At 37.5% G+C, this 17,182-nt stretch overlaps 3 protein-coding genes across 4 annotated transcripts; all 3 read right to left on the bottom strand.

Annotated features, from left to right (window-relative positions):
• Positions 1 to 1,017: 1,017 nt before the first annotated feature.
• On the bottom strand, positions 1,018 to 5,911 carry rnf4 (ring finger protein 4). 2 transcript variants are annotated; one of them, XM_027154785.2, is made up of 8 exons: positions 5,763 to 5,911; positions 5,117 to 5,216; positions 4,839 to 4,962; positions 3,887 to 3,963; positions 3,694 to 3,706; positions 3,401 to 3,524; positions 2,565 to 2,616; positions 1,018 to 1,719 (listed from the first exon to the last, which is right to left on the bottom strand). In XM_027154785.2, the coding sequence occupies exons 2-8, from the start codon at positions 5,126 to 5,128 to the stop codon at positions 1,570 to 1,572; spliced, it is 552 nt and encodes a 183-aa protein (XP_027010586.2). In that variant the 5' UTR covers positions 5,129 to 5,216; positions 5,763 to 5,911; the 3' UTR covers positions 1,018 to 1,569. The 2 variants fall into 2 exon arrangements, with proteins under 2 accessions (XP_027010586.2, XP_047658567.1); XM_047802611.1 differs by having other exon boundaries at positions 5,676 to 5,813.
• Positions 5,912 to 6,896: 985 nt separating this feature from the next.
• selenot2 (selenoprotein T, 2) lies at positions 6,897 to 11,901 on the bottom strand. Its single transcript, XM_047802483.1, has 6 exons — positions 11,584 to 11,901; positions 10,878 to 10,988; positions 10,223 to 10,349; positions 9,930 to 10,017; positions 8,849 to 8,997; positions 6,897 to 7,786 (listed from the first exon to the last, which is right to left on the bottom strand). The coding sequence occupies exons 1-5, from the start codon at positions 11,793 to 11,795 to the stop codon at positions 8,876 to 8,878; spliced, it is 660 nt and encodes a 219-aa protein (XP_047658439.1). The 5' UTR covers positions 11,796 to 11,901; the 3' UTR covers positions 6,897 to 7,786; positions 8,849 to 8,875.
• A 2,137-nt stretch (positions 11,902 to 14,038) lies between these two features.
• On the bottom strand, positions 14,039 to 16,683 carry rab33a (RAB33A, member RAS oncogene family). Its single transcript, XM_027154536.2, has 2 exons — positions 16,354 to 16,683; positions 14,039 to 14,949 (listed from the first exon to the last, which is right to left on the bottom strand). The coding sequence occupies exons 1-2, from the start codon at positions 16,600 to 16,602 to the stop codon at positions 14,503 to 14,505; spliced, it is 696 nt and encodes a 231-aa protein (XP_027010337.1). The 5' UTR covers positions 16,603 to 16,683; the 3' UTR covers positions 14,039 to 14,502.
• Between the last annotated feature and the right edge of the window lie 499 nt (positions 16,684 to 17,182).

Genomic DNA, 17,182 nt, shown 5'->3' with positions numbered 1-17,182 from the left:
CATGGTTCTTCACTCCAGAGAGCATGTTCTAGAGTGCAGTGGTGGCATGCTTTACACCACTGCATTGCACTTGGTGATGTAAGGCCGGGACACATGTAAACCAATTCCTTTAAGCTCTCTACGCAGTTCTTGAGCTAATCTGAAGGCCACATGAAGTCTGATGGGCTGTAGCTATTGCCAGCAGAAAGTTGCACACTGTGCACCTCTGCATTGGCTGACTTCTCACTGATTTTACATGGAGCTATTGTTATTCCTAATGGCTTAAATTCACTTTTTTGAATTTGATTTCTTGAGAGCGATCCATTCTTTCACAAATGTGTGTAAAAGCAGTCTGTGTACGCCTAGGTGCTTGATTTTATACACCCGTTTCCATGCAAAAACCACAACCTGCACATGCATCCTTTTCTACCTAATTTGTGGTCCAACATGAAGATATCGAACATCGATCTGAAATGCTCGACAGCATGCATAACAGCTACACAGTCACATTACAGCAAATTGTGTGTTCATTTAATTAACAATTGATAACACAGAAAGCAAAGACAAGAATGATGGATGAAAACGACAGTACTTTTAAACTTTGGGGCCTAGAACACTTGAGTTAACAGAACAGATGAGAACAGCTAAACAGACTAAAGTACTGCTGCATTGCTCTCGTTTAAACAGACATGATATCAAGTGGTGCCATTAACATAAGCTAGTGAAGTGGTGTGAGCAATGTAGAAATCCGTTAACAAAAGCAAAATATAAATTGGAATGTAAGTCAGGCAGAGTGAATTTTTCCTTCAGAAAGGTGAAATCAGATCACCTGCTAGTCATTCTTATCCTTAAATAACATTCATGGAAATGATTCTACAACATGCTGATTTTTTTCTTTTCCCCCCCAACACCAAAACATATTAATGAACATAAAGCTGCAAATTGTATCATTTCACATATTAAATTACCATAAGGAATACAGAAACAAAGCTTATGATCTCTCCTCAGCTCACCAGTAATTTTTCTAAACAAGTGAACTGACGGCATTATGACCATTTATTGGAATAAGCTTAGAATCCACACGTTCCTTACTGTTAACTTACTAGATCTTTGTACAGTCATACATACAAATATTTACAGTGAATGGATTCATGGAACAACAAAATCAATTACACACAGCTTTTACAATAAATTGCAAGTACATAACCTAAAAGCAGTTGGCAAAGTCATTCTGTCTGTAAGCAGTAGAGTGCACGGATTCATTTCATTAAGCAATCATTTTGCTTCATCCTAAGAACTATACACAAGATGCACTTCGTCTAGAGATTCCTGTAAAATACAGTAAAGCACATCACGCCACCAATATTTTAGTGTGAATGTACCATTAAAAGCAATACTTTACAAAGAACTTAACTGCTTTCTGGTTTCAGGTCCATGATCAGATTTGATCTTTGTGGACATAAACCCACAAATGCGTGATGTGTAGAAGCTCAGGTGATGTACCATGCCAGCTTTAAGAAAAGAATTTGTCAGAGACGGATAAACCGTCTGGTTATGCAGGACAATGAAACTGCGACATCCCTTTCTGTCTCAGATATAGATAGGGTGATACTGTTTATAAGTTAGTTTCTTCCGGCACGTGGGGCAGTTGTGAGCCCGGGCGAGGGAGTCACGGATGCACTGGCTACAGAACAAGTGGCCACACTTGGTAGAGACCATAAGCCGCCCACTCTCGATGATCTGGAAAAGATTAAGACAGAGGCTCAGGTTAGAAGCACGGTTACTCTGAATCACTTGTACCTTTAATAGTTCAACACAGTTGTGTGTAAATATTTGAAATAACCAAAATCTTTCTGCCTCATATACTAAATGTTTCTTATGCTGATCACCATAAAATGCAAAGCATGTTCCAGACACAGCTTATTTGCAATTTCGGTCACACCCACAAAAATCCATAAGTTCAAGTGCACAGAAAGACCTTGACAAGAGAACAATTAGGTTAAAGAGAAAGACATAATACAATAATATAATACAAAATAACAGCCAAGTACCAAATCAGGCATGAAATAAATGAGGCATTTAACAATAGCTTAAGCCGTACTGCTTCTTTAGACATTGTTTTTTTCTCTTCGATTTTTAAATTAAATTGACAGATTTAAAATATTGGTTAAATTAGTCACTGAAAAAGTGAACTAGTATGAGGATTTTTGCTCAGGATAAAGGCATCTGCTAAATGCTGTAAACTTAATAAAAACAGGCATATTCACACACACTTAAAAAAGTAAATCCGACAGACAACCATAATAAATCACATGACAACCAGAACAAATGCTACTGCAAGGAACACAATGTACTGTACAAGGCTGCAGTCATGAAGCATGCTTTTTAAACGCAAGCCTTAATCCCAAACCCCTTAAGAAAAGAACAGCGAATTATTTTCTTCTAGTAGTGCAAGGATTAATGTTTACTTGTATTTACTGTTATTATTTACTCAAAAAAAAAAAAAGGATAAAAATGACTAAAATACTAAAAAAAATTATATAAAAAAAAAAAAAATCATGTATTGAATTGGAAATCATTTTTACCTCTGCATAAGCATCCATGCACACAGGGCAGCTGACTGCTCCGGGTGTAGACCTGCACAAGGGCACACAGATTTTCCTTGTTGGACTTCAACTGATTAAGTGATGATCGTACATATGACAAATGTTTTGTGGATAATTTCATTAGGAGTAATTCAATATTTCCAACAAACCAAAAAAATAGACTATACTGTGGGTGTGAGAGAAGCAGAGCAGTTTCTGTAACTGACAAACTATAGTGCATTGGGGGGGGGTTACTAGCTTCAAGCAGTCTGTTTCATTTATATTTCAAACAATTACTGTAAAATTAGGAGATAGTACTTGAAAAATCAAAAACTGATCTTGCAGGTGTTAGTCGTATGAGATGGAAAAGATCAGGAAATTTAATGCAATATGCAATTCTTTGTTTCAATAATATTTACACACAAACCAAAATATAGCTAATTAAAGTAAAGCCCAAAAAAAAAAAAAAAAAAAGATGCACTTATTTGCATATGCTTATTTTAATGGATTCAACTCATCTTTGCTTATGTGGCAGAACAGAGGAAGGGCTACTGTTTGCCATGAACTGGGAAATATCGGAACGGTTATAGTTCAGAGTAGTAAAAAAGCCCTTAGTGTTAAAACTACCAATTCAAAATTCATAGATTATAGAATACATAGTGTGTGATGCATGTCATTTGAGATGTAGCTAGAAGCGCTAACAATTTAAATAAATAAATAAATAAATAAATAAATAAAAATAAATAGATAGATAGATAGATAGATAGATAGATAGATAGATAAAAGGGAAAATAAACAGAGTTCTTAAAGCCCAACCCTGATGCAGCAAGGTTTACCTGGCTCTTGCACTTGCATGTAACGATGACAGAAGAGCTGGACTAAGACTCTGACTCGGCTCTTCCTCATCATCGCTACTCAGCACATAACTCTCTGTGCCCTGCATACGTCTGCTCTGTGTACCTTCCAAAGCAATAACACTGTGACTAATTTTTAAATCACATAACTGAATATGACAAACAACAAAAGCAGGGTATACTAATTAATAAAATGTTGCATAAGAGTCAATATGAAAAAAAAGCCTATGTTTCACATATACAGGGCAAATGGTCTGAACAAGGAGGTTTATTACCATCATCCACAACCTGGGTTTCACACGGTGATCAGCATGATTAAACAGGAGAAATGGGGGAAGAAGACAAAAAACAAAAACAAATACAAGCATTCAATAAAATGAGCCATACTGGCATGTTGATGGACATCACAAAAGTAAAGCCATGAATTAGTAAGGACTTTCTTCTTGTTAAAGAACAGAACAAACTCACCACCACGGAATCATTGTTTGTGAGATCAACCACAGCTGGCTCAGATCCTTCACACGTTAAGTCTACTACCTCTTCACCTAGAACAACAAGGGAAATAAAGTGGATAAGTGAGAAGGGGCAGTAAAAATGGACAATTCCCAATCAAGTCTAGTCCTTGACTATTCAAGAAGTACACAAACAAGAAACATCTTGATGGCAAGCTAAAAGAAAGCTATTGATTAAAAAAAATATATTTCAGACATTTGACCTTGCTGTGACCTTGACTGGATCAATTTCAACATGCAATCAGTTAATCTGCAATCATCACCAAGCTGAGAGGCTAACAATGGAGAACTTCCTTTAGCTGGATAACATGGAGAACACCTTTTTGTATGTAACTTGACATGTCTGACAAGATAGAGAACAAACTGAGGCAGTAGTTTGCTTAGTGGTTATAGGATTGGATAATGGATTTAAAAAAAGGTACCACCAAATAGTTCCCTTTTGGACTCCTGAGCAGAACCCTCATACTTGATTAAATATACAGTTTAGATAATACAACAATTCCTGATTAGTTACAACCAAGCATCCTTTTGTTATCCATGCTATACTATAGTGTTTATAAGCTAATGCTCTCCATCAGCTCTTGAGATCATGGTATATTTTATTTACATTTCTGTCATTTAGCAGACACCTTTATCCAGAGTGACTTACAATTTACACAACTGAGCAATTAAGGGTTATCAGGGGCCCAGCAGTGGCAGCTTGGTGGACCTGGAATTTGAGCTCATGACCTTCTGGTCAGTAGTCCAACACCTTAACTACTAGTCTGACATCTTATGTGAAGTTTGCAGCTCAAAAAGCAGTAAGATGAAACCTAGTCACCCTTTCTTTTCTAGATCTAGAAAGAATTGCTGCTTAATCCTACACCTACAAACCAGTACATGTGTACACCTGAAGAGACTCCACTTACTGCTTAATCTATCGCTTTCTAGAACGTCAATGGTCTCCACTGAGGCTTGAGACATTTGTGTCCTGCTTCTTTTGCTCTTGCGTCGTGAACCTGAAGTGGAAGTCGTCCGTCTCTTCCTCTGAGTCTACAAGGGGAGAAAAAACAAAGTGTTTGAATAAGTTTAGAAGACACAACAGGTAAGCAAAGCCAAACCTCAGGCCACAACCATGGCTTAAATGTAATCTGTGAAAGTCACGTGATTGCTATCAGATCACGTGGGGGGAAAAGAAATCACTCACGGAGCTGCTCATAATTGATTTGGGAGGTTCTTAGCAGGTAGAGAGGAAATAAATGGTCATTGACGCTACCAAAGATGCCCAAAGGTCTCCAATACACCAACTATAAGGAAAACAAATGACTTACAAGTGAGATTCACAAGATACAATCTAGTCGTGATTATTAGCCATGACATTTCGAGTAGTCTTGATTTATGCATGGATATATGAGCAGATGTACTATAATAAGGCTTACTTTAGCACGTCACACTGAGTTTTAGATTCGATTATAGAAAAGTTAGCTTCATGTTAGCAGAGTAGCTGAATATGTGTTAGCCGAGAAAATACCCAGAATGCTAACTTTAGCAGTCGACATAACCTGGTAAGATAAGATAACGTCGTATATCTTAGATTATATTGAATTAGACATTAAATTTAAATTAAACTGAGGGGTAAAATGGACTTCCTGTTCAATAGCTAACAATAACAGACTTCCAGCAAAACCAAATCTAAGCTAATATATTAGCCTGCAAAGCTATGTGATGTTTCCTGGTTTATTTTCAATCCGCAAAATTAAACTTACATTTAGAAATAATGTTGGTGAAATTTAGCTTAAAATAATATGGATGAAATGAGAAAGAAAAAATAACAAGTTCTCTCGTCTACATACTTTAAAATCATCGACAAAACGAACCAGCTTCTGTAACAAAAATCAACGGTCGTGTACATTTACTAACGCACTCTAGTCACTATGTCCTATTTAGGGTCGATAGAAGAGACTCCACACCCTATATAGTGCACTTCATCATCAATTCGGCCGCCATTTAGGACAAAACCTATATATCGAAGGCTCCATGCTGCCACATATAGGTGTGGATGATTATTATTATTCTTCTACTATTATTTCCTGTTGGCTTCTAATTAGAATCAGAATTTGATAATATATAATACAAGATTTCGACAATAAAGCTATAAAATTGCAAATTGTTATTTATATTATGAGAGAATTTCAAGGATAAAATCATAACATGTCAGGAAAAAGCTATTACAAGAAAAACTTAAATATTTAGAGAAAATCCTATTCTAAGAAAAATTGTGTAATATCTGATACGATGAGAAAAAAGTTCCAATATTTGACGAAAAACGGTGATATATTTGATATTTTAAGAAAAACACTGAAATATTTGAAGAATAAAATCAATACTATCGTAGAACGAGCCACGTAAACAAATAAATGGCTTACAAATAAAAAAGGCTGAAAAAAAAGCTAAAAAAAAGCAAATGAAGCTCCTATTTTAGAACTTTGAAAACTACTGTGCAAGAAATTGAGTTTATTTAGAATAAAAGAACCATGTGAACTTGAAGAAAGGTTCAGAAGAGTTAACAAAAGGGCAGGTACAATGATCATGTGTTACAAACTGTGTTGAGGATTTGTCTCTTTTGTAAAAAAAAAGGTGAAATCACAGACAGTGGTCACCTTCAATGTAACATAACTATAATTCCAGATTTACTCATTCCAGCAATTGAGTTGCAGACATTTTCCCATTAGGCACAAACTATACACTCACTCTACATTTCCATAGGAGATTCGGTGCACCTGCTCATTTGTGAATCCATCTCACAGGTTTTTTTTCCCCACTTCCACATGATTGAATATTTAGATTCAGGCATGAATGTGCAGGCGCAATAATTCATATTAAGTAAGTACATAAGTAAATGTTTCATGCTTTTGATCTGTGAGCAACCTGAAATTTGATTTTTGGTATAAGATTGTGTCTAAGAAATTTAGAAACCAACCCACAAGTGGTGTAAATTTTTGTCCTCTTTATTCTTTTGAAACAAAGGTAAAATTTCTGATCGCTCAAGATAAATTTCAACGTCATCGACATTACAATTTCATGAATAAGGTTGATTAAAAGAAAAGTTTCTTATTATTTCACCTATTAAAAGAAAAATTGAAAAATATAGAGAGCGCTTTTGAAAACGATGAGTACCATTTATATCTGATATGCAATGTACTGTGTTCTCATTAAGACAGTGGTTAGTCCAACAACATTTTTATACATTTGCTAAAAAAGCCTGAAGAAATAAGAGGAAAGGATAAATCTGCAGACCCCAATAGATACCATGTTTCCCATCTAACAACATATCTTCCCATCTCAACTCTCAGCTAGAAGTACATGAAATTACACGTTAACCAAAGTGGGGGAAAAAATTAATTGCACATTACCAGTAATATTTTCCTTATCCCCGAAAAAAAAAACAACTGTTCAGTGCAAGTGAAATGTATATATGGGAAAGATCCTGTATACATAATTACAGTTTTACAGCAGCGCCCCACACACACAAAAAAACATACCCTTGATCAATCGTTTGCAGACAAATGTGAGACATTTTATGACACTTTCCTTATTAAGATTATTTGGTCTCACATGCTCATGTATCTCTAGTTTCAGCATTCGAAAAATAAAGTTTAGAGTGTCCGGCTTATGAATGACTTTTACACAATGGATGCGTATAGCACGCTGCCCGGTCAAGATTGAGTCAGTCTGGAGGAGTGTGTCGCTGGTCAGAGGAAGCGTGTGTGGTGACAGGAACATCCAGTCTACACCCACAGCAAGCTGTTTGCAGTGCAGGCCTTCATTAAGCCACGGTCCACGGTCTCACTGTCCAGAGAAACAACTCCAGAAACCTGCAAAGCAAAAAGACAGTTAAGGCTTAGAGAACAACTTTAATGAGGTTAACATCCACCTGTTTTATTTATTTATTTTTTCATTTTTAACACTTAAATATAAAAGGTATTAGAAAAACTGTTACTCTTGAACAAACTAAAAACCTACAAAAAAAAAACAAAACATGAAATATTCGAAGACTATATGACAAGCTATTGTTTATTGCCACTGTGCAACGTTCTGACAATTTGGATTGATGCTTCAATTCAATAAATGAATTAAAACGAAGAAATAGAATGAATAAAAAAATGGAATTCATTCATTTTCTACCGCTTTTCCAAACTACTCGGGTCACGGGGAGCCTGTGCCTATCTCAGGCGTCATCGGGCATCAAGGCAGGATACACCCTGGACGGAGTGCCAACCCATCACAGGGCACACACACACTCATTCACTCACGCAACCACACACACACACTACGGAGAATTTTCCAGAGATGCCAATCAACCTACCATGCATGTCTTTGGACCGGGAGAGGAAACCGGAGTACCCGGAGGAAACCCCCGAGGCACGAGGAGAACAAGCAAACTTCACACACACAAGGCGGAGGCGGGAATCGAACCCCCAACCCTGGAGGTGTGAGGTGAACGTGCTAACCACTAAGCCACCGTGCCCACCAAAAAATGGAATTGATTATTGTAAAAGGAGAAACTTGTGTAAAAGAACATATTTTTAAACTGATGTGTATTTGAAAATGCTGGTGAGATGATTGCCTGTAACACTACCCATGTTTTTCACATATTGGCTACTAAATACCTTTATAGCAGATTCTTTGGAATATCAAACTGTTGAGTACCACAATCATGTGGTAGCCAGCGGTTTACACCCTTAGTTTTTAAGCAGTGTATAATTCTACCTAACAGTGCATTCTAAATACTAAGTTTCCAGATCTCCTAGATATATAGTGTAAATGTTTAAAGCATGCAGTTTAAAATAGAATGTCTGGCTTTCTATGAAATAAGTAAACAATGGTGGGTGCTGAGAAACAGGAAGCAGGTCTCAGTAATAATGACTTGACCACTTGCCTCTCTCTCTCAGCTCAAACAGCAGTGCTACGGCGAGGGGAATTTGAGGTTGTTTGCCTGATTCATCTTGAGGTGGTTGTCCAGAATGTGAAAGAGCTCCTGAATGTTCGGTACATACCCTGACTGTAGCTTCGACCAAATGGGAACATCTACAACAAAGGCAGAGCGTAAAAATGGAAGTACAGAAACACAATTGTACACTGTATCCTGAAGCACGAGACAAAAAAGGCATTCAAAATACAATAAGACAGAACTTTAAAAATTCTATTCTCATGAGGCATCATTTGCTGCTGAAATGACGAAGTGGCTACCAAAACGCTGATGAATTCTCACCCTGATTGCTCTGGTGGTGTTGCATTCTCTAGAAAAGCAGCTCTAATACCACTGACTGCAGGTTTTACATGAATGTGCTTTTTAGTATGTGACTTATACACATAAATCACTGACATGGTGATGATATATGTAAGAAAATATTTAGCAGTTTTGTCTAATGGTAACACGATAAGGTTCTTAGAAAGTTCAAAAGAAACTGTAACTATAATTTCAATAATGAGAGCGATAACAGACTTTCCATGAAATTACACGGAAATCCAAACAAAGAGCATGAGGTGTTCTTTATTTAATCACAATAGAGGAACAGCTAGAAATAGCTAAGGTGTGAGAGCAAGAAAACATGTTGGGATCTGCCATTACTGGGAAATAATCAACTTTAGGCTGGCAAAAGCTTTGAGTCAGTCCCTGTGGTGTATTTTCCTGTAACAGCATGTTATGGCCTTGTTTATATAATAATTAACGCACAAGACATCATTAGGATGCAATTAATCTAATATTTGTCAGTTTAAAGTCAACAAATATAAGTGTAAACAGTAAAATTGACAAAGTTTCTTTAAAAAGGCCCCCTTATAATCAATGTTCACGGAGTTTTGATGTTTAAAAAGATTAGTTAGTACTTTTTTAAATCGCAAACTATTACTATTTCTGTCCACTAATGTACGCAATGGATTATTAGACAAATGTTCAGAGCTATAGCATAATTTAGCATAAAACCCTTTAAAAACATGAAAAGATACCAAAGAAATACCATTTAATGTTATCTCAAATGCTCCAGTAGACAGGAACTGTGTCTCCAGCATGTTACTGAGAAAGAACATCATGAGACATGAGAATATCTGAAAGAGAAATAAAATGATATAATGTCTTAAAGTCCAACACATTTCCTGCAGAGGAGTGTTTTACAAACAGGCATATCATCTCTCAGCTCACACACAGCTGCCAGTTTTGACCTCGACATTCTACACATTTCTCAGAACAGGCTTCAAGTTCAAAAACAAACATGAAAGTAGTTCCACATGCTTGAGCTGCTGCATTTCATACCTTATTTTCTTGTCCCCAAGACCAAACTCTTGGTGTGTTTGTTCCAAGCATTTGGAAAGGGTTTTGTCCAGTGACAATCAGAGCAATGGCAAGCAGTTTAAAGTAGGAGATGAAATTTGCAAGGTATCTGGGGAATAAAACACAAAATGATTTAACATTTACCTGCTTGCATGTAGAGCAAGTTCAAGAAAAAATCCACCATGTGCCGCTTACATTTTAATAATTTACAAATAACATGTAACAAAATTCCTAGCTGAATAATGAAAATGTCTTTCGTTGACGTGTTGGTCTGTATTTATTTTGGTGACCTGGTTTGTATGTCACGTAGGTGGTGCAGGAGGATTTATGTGGGTGAGGTTTGGTGGGTTTGATATTTGCATGATACCCGCCTCTAGGATCTTAACTGGCCTGCACAGTGTCTATAAAATGACTGAAAAGAGGTGGATCCAAACACAAACAAGCATTCAGGACAAGAGACCTGTTTCCACATGGGGTTTCTCAGTGACTGTCTGTATAGTCGTAGTCTTAACCCACTGCTTTTTGTTTTTAAATCATGTTCTAAATATGTTACAGGTTATTTGTAAACAAAATAAATAAATGTGTGCGTGTGTGTGTATATGTATATATGTATGTGTGTGTGAGCTAGTGAACTGACTTGTTGATGAGTTTGGGAGGATAATTATCTCCCTCGATTTTGATGTCAGGATACAGCTGGCTGATAGACCTGGAGTATTCCTGGAACACCTTACTGTACCCTCAGGAAATACTGACAAACAAACAACATTAAGATGTCAACATTACCTTATTTACAAAGCACCTTTAAAAACATTACATTCACTAGTTTGTGTGTCTTTTTTATTGCATTACATATTACATTTAGAACACGCCTCACAGATAAGATTAGCGTGCTAATTTAGCATTAGCATAGCAGTTAGCATAGTTAGCATACTACTACAGAATCATACAATAATATAGAAAACACAATCTAAAGACTTTTTTCGGTGACACGAGTCTGTTGATCAACCTTATAAGACAATATTTACGCTCTACAATATTTCTAACATATTACTTTAGGACACAAAATCGAACCGGGTCAACGAGCTAGCTAGCCTGTGCGCGAGCCCTATGGCTCGGTCCCAAATTCGTCACTACTTCCTCTAGTAGCGCACTACAAAGGGTAGAAAACAACGGCGTCTTATACACTACGAAGGGCGTTATGGAGTCATTAGGGACACAACCTCGAGTCCTACTGACAAATAGAGCACGATAGCTAGCTTATAAGGCTAAGACTACATTTATATTTATAATAGTTAGCTATTTAAAAAGAACGGGCTAATATTAGTATGTTAAAATGCTCTCACCAGTACTGAAACTTCAGCACCGGTCCTGTGTAGAATTTCGGCTTGTTCTGCCTGTGTGTGCTGCTCTCCGCCTCCGGGAAGCCGCCGGAGGCCACGCTGCTCTGCGCGTCCTGCTGCTCTGTCGCAGTGCGGCCCAGGTAAATATCTCTCACCGTCACGGCCGTAAACAACAACAAAGCCGTTAATATACCCGTGTGGCTATATTCGGCCATTTCTATGAAGAAGAAGCGAGGGGACCTGCATGAACTGCAACGCCCCGGTCACTAACAGGAGTGACAGGTTCACTACACACTGTGCAGACTCTCACAGGGTTGCCAGATATACAGAACCAAACTCAACCGTACTATCTATGATAATAGTTATAAAATAAGAATTAAAAGAAAGGATGAAATGTATTATCTAAGGAATAACACACCATCAATTAATTATTTTTCACTTACTACAGAATGGCCTGGAGTGTGTTGTTATTCTGCTTAAATATATATGTGTGTATGAATATATGTGTATGAATGAAGACATGTAAATACATCCTCAATTTGCATGGGAATGGCGGAAACGGCAACCCTGCTCCTTAACATCAGGCGAACGTTCCGGATAAAGTAGTTTCAAAATAAGAGCCCTGTTACAACGCCCCCTGCTGGTGACAAGGTAATAGCTGCCTGGGATTAATACCCAAGTTTTATTTCTGAATTGTACCCTTTCATATAACTGATTTAGCGTTCACATCTAAAGCTATCTTTACCTGCAATGGAAATATTGGTAAACTGTGGCAATGAAGAGATCCACATCAGCAACCACAAGTGTTTTAAAGAAAATGGTATTGTAACAAATTTGTTGGATTGCATTTTAACAAATTGTAACACCACCACCTGGTGGTGAATAGCTCTTACTGCACTATTCGCGCCTCTTCCTTCTAGATGACTATTAAAGGAAAAACGTAATTGTTTTTACATTAATTTAAATCTTGAATAAATCTTTTGATCCATATATTTTCTCTCAGCTCTGTCAAAAGAATTCAATAGCACATCATACATTTGTTTGGAGGTTTAATTTTGAGCTCAGAACCTGACAGAGGAACACAAACACATCGCTTTGCAAATGCTTTTGTCTGAAAAATAGACAAATCATAAAGACAAACACACTGCCTCATAGAGGACGCAAAAGAAACACTTCAACTCAAGGTACAGACAAGTTCATGAACGGAATACAGTAATACTGGAACTGTGCTTGTGAACTTACATAATCATTAGTGCAACACTTTTTAGTGTCTATGCTAACAATACCTTCATTTAGGACCATTTATTTCACCAAGAAACACTCATCTTTGTTTAAGAAACTTCTACTTTTTTAATATAGAGACGTGGTCGCCTATTGGTTAAGGTGTTGGACTACTGACCGGAAGGTCACGAGTTCAAATCCCAGGTCCATTTTGTAAGTCACTGTGGATAAGGGTGTCTGCTAAATGCTATAAATTATGTAAATGTAATATTGATAGGTTAAAGAAAATAATATTCTGTAACAGCATGGCTTGGAATATCTGGTTGCAATGTTTATATGAATGTGATTCTTTTAATATTATCGACTACATGGTGGAAGCTCCACATAAACGTCCTTAACTTTGGTGTGGTAACATATCACACCACCTCTTAATGTTTTAGTCCTTACACACTACCAAGAATTTTATAAGTGTATATCCCAAAAAGTAGTGTTTAACAAGTAATGGCCACTGAGTTGCTTGGTCAGCAGGCATAAATGATGCATCACAAATAGATGCTAGAAGACAGATTCTGCTATTGGTCCACGTATAACACACACCGCTATGCAGAAGGCACAATAACTATGACCTCAAGCTGTATGTTACACATAACACATTTAACTTTACTTTAAGTGAACAATTAGTTTAACACAGAACATTTGTACACAATTGTTTCATGTGTAAAGAAAAATATTTTTCAGCCTTAAAAATGATGAATGCTGACAATTACACACGGTCACTTTAAAGGTTTTCTTGAAAAAAATAAATAAATCACATAACATGAGTTCTAGTATCTGGGATGTTTTCTAAAATGACTGGATGCATTTGAGCATTTGGATAGATTGAGTTATTTTTTTTAGGCCTTTAATAAAAGGTTGAATGTTAGACTTAATTTTGCAAAATGTTAATAGGATGTGACATAACACACTGATGGTTAGCTTGTATCTTGCTCATATTGCTCATATCTCCACATATTATCCAGTCACAGCGCTGATGTGTTCTATGGCAGCGTCTCATTTCTTAGCACTAGCTATCCTATCACTAGCTTTTACTCTCCTAATTTACTTTCAGCATGCAGGATAATCATCTGTTAACACAACATGCAACTATCAAGGATGACTACTATTCCACTATTGTGTGGCGTGAACGCAAATACTTTTTAGACTTTATCAGTAAGAGTCCCAGAACTGCAATCCAATATACAGCTTACAATCTGTTTATATGCAACTCTTGTCTTCAAACAGATAAATAAACAATCAAATGTGGTATGGTACGTACTCCTTATTGCACTCAATCTGTCAAGCTGATTGTATGCTGGGAGATGAATCCATATGAATTATACAACACATTAATACAACAAGATTATTTGGCTGACTGGATATAATAACTGAAATTTCTGTTTCCAAATATTAGCTGAAATGTAACAGTTAAAAAGGCATGTACAACAAATCAAACACCAAATGATGCTGTGGCCTGTGGATAACAATGATTCCTATGTGACAATGTGACTGGCAAGATAAAACAGAGAAGGTGCACAGAGACAAACAAGCAAACCAAAGCCTCAATATGAATCAATTTTTGCAGGCACGTTTTTTTGCAGTTATCAACGTCAGTCACAGTTGGTGTGGAAAACAAGATAGGATTATTCTAGGCTTCACAGGTCTTCAGCATGGACAGCTAGTCTTAGGATTAGGTTCTTGGTTAAGCCTCACTCTCCCATCCTCCCTCTCCACATTCCTATAGATGAGAGATTTTTGGGCCTTCAAACGACATGCCAGGCACATAAAAATGGAGTCCACATTCTGGCTCTCCTTGGGGTCTTTGGCAGATGTCTCAAACAGCAGCATGTTGTGTGCATCAGCGAACTTGAGTGCCATGTTGGACGGAACTTGGATTTGGTTCACTAGGTCGCACTTGTTACCGACCAGGACACGGGGCACTGACGCTGACACACGGTGCCCGTTGCACTCCTGGATCCATGTCTTCAGGTTCTCAAATGAGGCCATTTTAGTGACATCATAAACAAAAACAACAGCGTGGACGTTGCGGTAGTAGTGCTCCACCATGCTTTTGCGGAAGCGTTCCTGGCCGGCCGTATCCCATACCTGTACCTGTACACACAAATATGATGAAAGAAAGCAAAACAGAGTCGATTCAGCTGTGAGAAGGGTTGGTCATAAGAATTCATGCATTCATTCATCTTTATTAACTGCTTCATCACAGAAAATTTAGCAGCTGAGCTAAAGCCTATCTCAGGAACTCTTCTTGTAGGCTTGATGTGAGAATACATCCTAGATAGAAGACCCACCCTTGGCAGCTCAACATACACATTCACTTACACAGACAATGACATTAAGCAGCAGTTTGGCATAGCCAGTCCTTATACTTTTGGCAAATAGGAGAAAACCAGAGAATCTGGAGGAAACCCACAAACATGCAAAAATAAGACAGTAACCTGAGCTCAGGGTCAAATCAGGGACATTGGCGCTGTGAACTGGCAAAGTCACTCTCTTTACATGAACATCACCAAAGCACCTCACAGCCGTGATCAAAAAGCATTTTAATGTTCACAAAATAATGTATTTTATATTACCTTATTATGAAACTACACTTTTTCCATATTTAATGTCTCAAGCTGACTCCAACTCTGACATACCAAGTCAATTGCAAATATCTAGCACTTAACAAAATGAATGGGTGTCATATGTGAAATATTGCATTAGACCCAGTATGATGAAGAGAGAGAATTTTACAAATTAAAGCATAGAATATACAAATTACTGATCTAAATTACTAAATTGGCTACTCTATTGCCACACAAGAGGTGAATAAGAGTGTGTGTGTGTGTGTGTGTGTGCTGGAGTCCAGTCCCATCCGTGGTGTATTAGCTCATTACACCTACGGATTGACTCTGTATCCATCACGTCCATGAATGTTTACTGAAGATAAGTGAATGAATCGATGAAGGTTATTTCCCAAGATGACTCAAACCATGACACTGCTGATGATCTAAAAGCAACAACACTTCACGTGTTCTGTGAAATGTTCCAGTGCACCAGCATCAGTGTTTTGATGTACAGTTTAGTGAGATAAGCGGTTTGTAACATAAGAAATTAGAAAATATTACTATCTACTGTGTTTGAGACAATAGTGACTCCATACTGTGGAGTGGTTTAAGGTATATATATGTATTTATATACATATATATACCTTAAACCATTATATATATATATATATATATATATATATATATATATATATATATATATATATAGTGCACTCAAAAACCGCTTTTATAATGCATTCTAATTCGTTATCAAAGTGGTTTTTTTTTTGAGTGCACATAATGAATTATTCAACAGTGCGACATGAATCTCAGTGTAAACACGAAGGGAAGAATATCTCGAGACATTTAGTTGAAAAACACTTTCAGTTCATTACGTTCATCTGAAAACATGACACGGTTTAAACTGTACGGGTGGTTTATTGATGTATGTGTATAATTACAGACCCACCTTTATCCTTTCGCCCTCGATTTCGACCGCCTTCTCCCTGAAATCCACTCCGATCGTGGCCTCCGTCTTGGCCGGAAAAGCGCCGCCGGTGAAGCGGAACGTAAGGCACGTTTTACCCACGTTCGAGTCGCCGATCACGATAATTTTAAAAATGCGCGTTTGCACGCTGCGCTCGAGAGACGTGCTCAGCTCCAAGGAGCTAGAGGCGAAACCGGCTCCTTCTCCGCGCCCTTGCGCTTCGTTCGCCATCGCGGCGAAGTGATGCTCGCTCACACACGCGCGCACACTGCCGTGCTCGTGCACGGCTGTTCAGCTGGTAGCGTTGTGTGGCCATGAGTGTAATGCTACAAAACTGACTATGTATAGCATTAGAACATTATGGATAGGAGTAGGATAACATGGATTATGGATGGAATAGGATAACACTATGGACAGTAGGGATAACACTAAGTAAGCATGGACAACACAAGGAGAGTAGGGATAACACTATGAACAGTACGATAACACTATGGTCAGTACGATAACACTATGGACAGTAGGGATAACATTATGGACTGTAGGATAACATTGTGGACAGTAGGGATAACACTATGGACAAGCATGGATAACACAATGGACAGTAGGGATAACACTATGGACAGTAGGATAACACTATGGACAGCAGGGATAACATGGATAAAAGGATAACACTGTGGACAGTAGGATAACATGGACAGTAGGGATAACACTAAGGACAGCATGGATAACACTATGGACAGTAGGGATAACACTATGGACAGCTGGATAACATTATGGACAGCAGGGATAACATTATGGACAAAAGGATAAC

The sequence above is a fragment of the Tachysurus fulvidraco genome, chromosome 17 (assembly GCF_022655615.1).
Source record: "Tachysurus fulvidraco isolate hzauxx_2018 chromosome 17, HZAU_PFXX_2.0, whole genome shotgun sequence".
NCBI classification, from domain to species: Eukaryota; Metazoa; Chordata; class Actinopteri; order Siluriformes; family Bagridae; genus Tachysurus; species Tachysurus fulvidraco.
This window is presented reverse-complemented; position numbering and strand designations above follow the sequence as displayed.

Bases quoted from the DNA above. Each gene is read 5' to 3' on its own strand.
- rab33a (XM_027154536.2), bottom strand. From the start codon at position 16,602: ATGGCGAACGAAGCGCAAGGGCGCGGAGAAGGAGCCGGTTTCGCCTCT. The intron at 14,950-16,353 runs GTGGGTCTGTAA...TTGTGTGTACAG, and splicing joins TCGAGGGCGAAAGGATAAAG to GTACAGGTATGGGATACGGC.
- rnf4 (XM_027154785.2), bottom strand. The intron at 3,964-4,838 runs GTAAGTGGAGTC...TTGTTGTTCTAG, and splicing joins AGAAAGCGATAGATTAAGCA to GTGAAGAGGTAGTAGACTTA. The intron at 1,720-2,564 runs GTAAAAATGATT...AATCTTTTCCAG, and splicing joins GCATGGATGCTTATGCAGAG to ATCATCGAGAGTGGGCGGCT.